Source organism: Chanos chanos, chromosome 15 (genome assembly GCF_902362185.1).
Source record: "Chanos chanos chromosome 15, fChaCha1.1, whole genome shotgun sequence".
NCBI classification, from domain to species: Eukaryota; Metazoa; Chordata; class Actinopteri; order Gonorynchiformes; family Chanidae; genus Chanos; species Chanos chanos.
This window is the reverse complement of record NC_044509.1, coordinates 851,368-857,500: the sequence shown is the minus strand read 5'-3', so window position 1 is coordinate 857,500 and position 6,133 is coordinate 851,368. Positions and strand designations below refer to the sequence as shown.

At 40.0% G+C, this 6,133-nt stretch overlaps 1 protein-coding gene across 1 annotated transcript in view; it reads left to right on the top strand.

Moving 5' to 3' along the window:
• Positions 1–5,233, top strand: part of LOC115828804 (integrin alpha-X-like) — a 40,351-nt gene extending 35,118 nt beyond the window's left edge. Inside the window, exons 26-29 of the mRNA XM_030792902.1 lie at positions 2,511–2,537; positions 2,619–2,725; positions 4,694–4,804; positions 5,057–5,233. Coding sequence (XP_030648762.1) covers positions 2,511–2,537; positions 2,619–2,725; positions 4,694–4,804; positions 5,057–5,233 — 422 coding nt within the window. The remainder of the gene's footprint in view (positions 1–2,510; positions 2,538–2,618; positions 2,726–4,693; positions 4,805–5,056) is intronic.
• Positions 5,234–6,133: the final 900 nt, after the last annotated feature.

The following is a 6,133-nucleotide window of genomic DNA, read 5'->3' as shown; positions in this document are numbered from 1 at the left end:
GACGGACATCACTGGCCATAATGGGACATGACAAAACCAAGCAGGTGGACGGACAGACAGACAGACAGACACACAGACTAACATAACAAGACAATACAAGACCAAGTGTTGCATACAATGGGTTGTGTGGAAGTAATGGGGAAGTATGTGTGTGGATGTGGGAGGTACGAGATCCGAGTGCAAAATGATGAAAGGGAGGAAGTAAGATTTCGTAGGGGGATTGTAATGTGTGTGTGTGTGTGTGTGTGTGTGTGTGTGTGTTGGTGGAGTTAGTTAATAGGGAAGTCTAGTGAACTCATAAAAGAACCCCAAATGTTTTCAAAGTGTGAGATTTGATGCTGGGATGAAATTTCCATGGATATATAATCTTTGAGGAGGTTTAACCATTGTGTGATGCTTAATGTATTCCTAGTTTTCCAGTTTAGGAGGATTGTTTTCTTGGCGATAGTTAAGGCGATGAGTATAGTTTTTGGGTTCTGGATTGGTGGTTTAATTACTGAGAGATCTCCGAGTAGACAGAGGGATGGGGATAGTGGAATGCTACAGCTCATAATACGAGAGATTCTGTCAATGACTTGCTGCCAGAAACTTTGGATTGGAGGGCATAGCCAGGTTGAGTGGAGATAATTATCTGGGGTGTTTAGTGAGCAGTGTGAGCATGTGTCATGGTCTGTGAGTCCCATTTTATACATCATGTGCTGAGTGATGTGTGCTCTGTGTATTACCTTGTACTGTATTAGTTGTAAGTAGGTGTTTTTTGTCATTGTGAAGGTGTTTCTGCAGATTTGGGTCCAGAATTCAGTATCAGATGTAAGTGATAGGTCTTTTTCCCATGCTTTAATTTGAATGGAGATTGTTGAGTCTGTGGTGGATATTAGTTTGTATAATTTTGAAAGAATCTTCTTCTGGTTGGTTATTTTTTTTTATTTCTTCTACAAGTGGTGGAGGTAGTAAGTTGTTATTTGATAAACTGATTTTGGATTTTAAAATAGACTTTAATTGAAGGTATTGAAGATATTGTTCTTTCCCTATGTTGAAGTTTTGGACCAGATGTTGAAAAGTGATGAATGTGTTATTATGGAAAAGATGGTGGAGGTGCGTGATACCCCTTTGTTTCCATGTGTTGAAGATAAGTGGTGTCTTGTTGAGTAGAAAGTCCGGGTTGTGCCAAATTGGAGTGTATTTACAGGGTTTCATATCAGATTTGAAGATTTTGTTGATTTTCCACCAGGCTGTCAGAGTTGTTGAAATTACTGTGTTATTAAAGCAGTTATGGTGTTTTATCTTGTTGCTGAGAAACGGGAGGTCAGATATTGATATTTCTTTACATTCTGATTGTTCTATTTCTAACCATGAGTTGTTCTGCTGGTTTGGGTAAATCCAATTGGTGATATATTGTAGCTGATTTGCCAGATAGTAATTTTGGAAGTTTGGGGCTTCTAATCCTCCTTGAGTTTTGTGTGTCTGTAATGTGGCCAGTTTGATTCGCAGTGTTTTATTTTTCCAGTAGAATTTGCTTGTTATGGAGTTTAATGAGTTGAACCATTTAGTGGTGGGCTGGGTTGAAATCATTGTGAAAAGGTAATTGATTTTTGGTAATATGATCATTTTTACAGTTGCTATTCTGCCAATTAATGAGAGAGGTAAATTTATCCAGCAGTTTAAGTCGTCTTCTACTGTTTTTATTAACGGGGTGAAGTTACGGTGGATGTTAATTCCCAGATACTTAATGTTTCCAGTAGGGATGGGAAGAGGTGGGTTTTGAGCTGCAGCATTCCAATCATCACCACATACAGGTAGAATTGTTGATTTGGTCCAATTTATAGCGTAGTCTGAGAGCTCGGAGAATGAGTTAATAACCTTGATGGCTTCTTGTAGAGAGTTACATGGTTCTTGTAAATAAAGCAATACATCATCGGCATAAAGGCTAATCTTGTGGTGAGTGTGGAGGGTTTGGATTCCTTTAATGTTGTTGTTTTGACGTATTGCAGCAGTGAGAGGTTCGATGAATAAGGCAAAAAGCGACGGAGAGAGTGGGCATCCTTGTCTGGTTCCCCTGTGCAGTGTGAAGCTCTGTGATGTTAACCCATTAGTAACAATTGTGGCCATTGGTGAACTGTACAGAATTTTTATCCACTGGAGGAATGACTCTCCGAAACCAAGTCTGTGTAGTGTTGCAATTAGGAATTTCCAGTTGACTCTATCAAAAGCTTTTTCTGCATCTAATGATACTATTATTGTTTTCAATTTGTTTTGTTTTGATACATTAATTAGATTAAGTAATCTGCGCATGTTGTTTGAAGAAGCCAGTTTGATCTGAGTGGATTAATGATGGGATTACAGTTTCAATTCGCCTGTGTTCTCTGTGCAGTCAGGTTTGCCTGTGTTCTCTATATAGTCAGGTTTGCCTGCGTTCTCGATATAGTCAGGTTTGCCTGTGTTCTCTGTGCTGTCAGGCGTGCCTGTGTTCTCTGTGCTGTCAGGTTTGCCTGTGTTCTCTGTGCTGTCAGGTTTGCCAGTGTTCTCTGTGGTGTCAGGTTTGCCAGTGTTCTCTGTGCAGTCAGGTTTGCCTGTGTTCTCTGTGGTGTCAGATTTGCCTGTGTTCTCTGTGGTGTCAGGTTTGCCAGTGTTCTCTGTGGTGTCAGGTTTGCCTGTGTCTGCCCAGCTCTATGACCAGACTGTGCTCTTCATCGATGTTCTGCTCAGTTCTGGATCAGTCGCTGTGGTTAGGTAGGATAACACAGTGTTCTGTCTGTTTAGGGAAGTTTCAGGTTTGTCTTGGGATTGAGTTAGTTTCGTCCTATAACCACTTTATTTTTCTTTTTTCTTTAGTTCTAATTTGTTTGGGTTTAATTGTCTGAGTTTGTGTGTGCTGAGGTGGGTTTAGTTCTAACTTGTTTGGGTTTAATTGTCTGAGTTTGTGTGTGCTGAGGTGGGTTTAGTTCTAATTTGTTTGGGTTTAATTGTCTGAGTTTGTGTGTGCTGAGGTGGGTTTAGTTCTAATTTGTTTGGGTTTAATTGTCTGAGTTTGTGTGTGCTGAGATGGGTTTAGTTCTAATTTGTTTGGGTTTAATTGTCTGAGTTTGTGTGTGCTGAGGTGGGTTTAGTTCTAATTTGTTTGGGTTTAATTATCTGAGTTTTGTGTGCTGAGGTGGGTTTAGTTCTAATTTGTTTGGGTTTAATTGTCTGAGTTTGTGTGTGCTGAGGTGGGTTTAGTTCTAATTTGTTTGGGTTTAATTGTCTGAGTTTGTGTGTGCTGAGGTGGGTTTAGTTCTAATTTGTTTGGGTTTAATTGTCTGAATTTGTGTGTGCTGAGGTGGGTTTAGTTCTAATTTGTTTGGGTTTAATTGTCTGAGTTTGTGTGTGCTGAGGTGGGTTTAGTTCTAATTTGTTTGGGTTTAATTGTCTGAGTTTGTGTGTGCTGAGGTGGGTTTAGTTCTAATTTGTTTGGGTTTAATTGTCTGAGTTTGTGTGTGCTGAGGTGGGTTTAGTTCTAACTTGTTTGGGTTTAATTGTCTGAGTTTGTGTGTGCTGAGGTGGGTTTAGTTCTAATTTGTTTGGGTTTAATTATCTGAGTTTGTGTGTGCTGAGGAGGGTTTAGTTCTAATTTGTTTGGGTTTAATTGTCTAAGTTTGTGTGTGCTGAGGTGGGTTTAGTTCTAATTTGTTTGGGTTTAATTGTCTGAGTTTGTGTGTGCTGAGGTGGGTTTAGTTCTAATTTGTTTGGGTTTAATTGTCTGAGTTTGTGTGTGCTGAGGTGGGTTTAGTTCTAATTTGTTTGGGTTTAATTGTCTGAGTTTGTGTGTGCTGAGGTGGGTTTAGTTCTAACTTGTTTGGGTTTAATTATCTGAGTTTGTGTGTGCTGAGGTGGGTTTAGTTCTAATTTGTTTGGGTTTAATTATCTGAGTTTGTGTGTGCTGAGGTGGGTTTAGTTCTAATTTGTTTGGGTTTAATTGTCTGAGTTTGTGTGTGCTGAGGTGGGTTTAGTTCTAATTTGTTTGGGTTTAATTATCTGAGTTTGTGTGTGCTGAGATGGGTTTAGTTCTAATTTGTTTGGGTTTAATTGTCTGAGTTTGTGTGTGCTGAGGTGGGTTTAGTTCTAACTTGTTTGGGTTTAATTGTCTGAGTTTGTGTGTGCTGAGGCGGGTTTGTTTTGATGATGTCCCTGGATGATGATGTCACTCAGGCTGGGTTTTGGTCTTGGCACCACAGGGCTTGGTAAGACAGACAGAGAGGGGGGGTCACTTGTTTTGACATGATTCCGGGGATGTATGGCATTTTTGGGGATATTTATTTAATAGTGGGGGATACCGGTCTAATTCAGCTCTGGATACAGAATTTGGTGCCTTCCTCTGCCCCTGTAATGTGTTTTTACAAAACTCTGCACACAGCATTTCAGCTGCATGTTTGTCCCATTTTGCCCAGTCCCTTTGTGTTACTGGGCCCCACACCTCACTGCCATATAGTGCAACGGGTTTGATGACTGATTTTTTGACCCGGTTTCTAATTGGAATTTCAGTATTTATTGGTTTTTAATGGCATCGAAAGCCCTTTTTACTTTCATTCACAGCCAAGCAAAAAAAAAGTCTCTCTCTCTCTCTCCCTTTGTCCTCATCTTTTCAGGTTTTGCTATAAGAACAGTATTAGTGTTATAAATGACTGTTGATAATAATGTTGATATGTTCTCATGTTAGATTGCGTCAGATGTGGAATCTCCATCAGAGCCTCAGACAGCTCTTATTGTCAGTCTGTCTGTCTTCTCTGGCCTCCTTATCATGGCGATTATCTTTGTGCTGCTCTATAAGGTAAACAGTTAGATGCTAACATTGAGAAATAAAATCTATCAGATATTTTGAGAAACGTAATGATAGAGTTGGGGAAAAAATGAAAAAAAAAAAGTGGTTTTGTCTTGTAAATGGAAGGCAAGGGACAGTGGCATATGAAGGATAATTAAATCTCAACTGATAAACCAGCAGAATTATTTGAAACCATTTTATTCATTGCAAAAGCCAAGACATTGACCGACTGACCAACTTACTGATTGATTTTATCTCTAGAAGGGGTTTTTCAAAACTGCTCCACGTCCAATGCCTCCCGCCTCCCCACCAAACAGTGATGGTAATACTGGCCAATCAGAAGACGTCAGTGACGGAGGTGCAGGCAGCTCAGAACCCAGCGGCCAGAGTGCAGAGTCAGAGACTAACACCGTTGTCATGGAGACGGACTTACTGTAGCCGTCAGTCGGCGATGGATTGTACTAACTGAGGGTGAATGGAATTTATATCTTCCTTTCCTGGGTCTGTAACCCTCTACACACCGACTCCGACCCACACCACCAAAACACGGGAACTAATCAGATGAGCCCAGCTGTGCCTTCTTTAGTGCTGATGAATATCAAGTCAAGTTTTATTTACATAGCAGGAGTTGACCCAAAGTGCTTTCCAGTCGAGGCAAAAGGATTATCAATACAAGTCTACATGGATAAAAGGAATAAAGAGGATGTATAAAGGGCAGGACTAAGAGACAACACATAAAATAAAAGCAAAAGACCAGAGGGAAATACCAGACAGAAAACAGCAACTAGAGAACCAAGATAAAAACAAAGATAAATACATCAAACAGGTAAAAGATCAAATCAGAATCGGGCAAGGCGAAAGTGAAACATACATAAAAACAAATAAAACGATAATAAACAAAACCAAAGTAGTAAAAATAAGAAATTAAGAAAAAAAACCTGAAGTAAGTAAAATGCTAATAATAATTTGGTTTTGAGGCGTGAGTGGGGGGCTGAGAGGAGCTGGTGTGAGGATGACCTAAGTGACCTGGGGCCAGAATATGGAATCAGCAGATCAGTGATGTATTGTGGTGCTAATCCATTGAGGGCTTTAAAAACAAATAGTACAATTTTAAAATCAATTCTGGAGCAGGAGATGAAGAGCAGTTTCTTATTCTGACAGAAAAGGTTCTTTCTCTTATGTAGGAGGTAAACCATTTTAACACTGAGCCCCGCAGACCAACTTCGCCCTCCAGGCGTTTTAAGAGAATCTCATGGTCAACTGTATCGAACGCTGTGCCGAGATCGAGCAGGACTAAAATGGCAGAAGAACCAAAATCGATAGCGAGAACGATGTCAT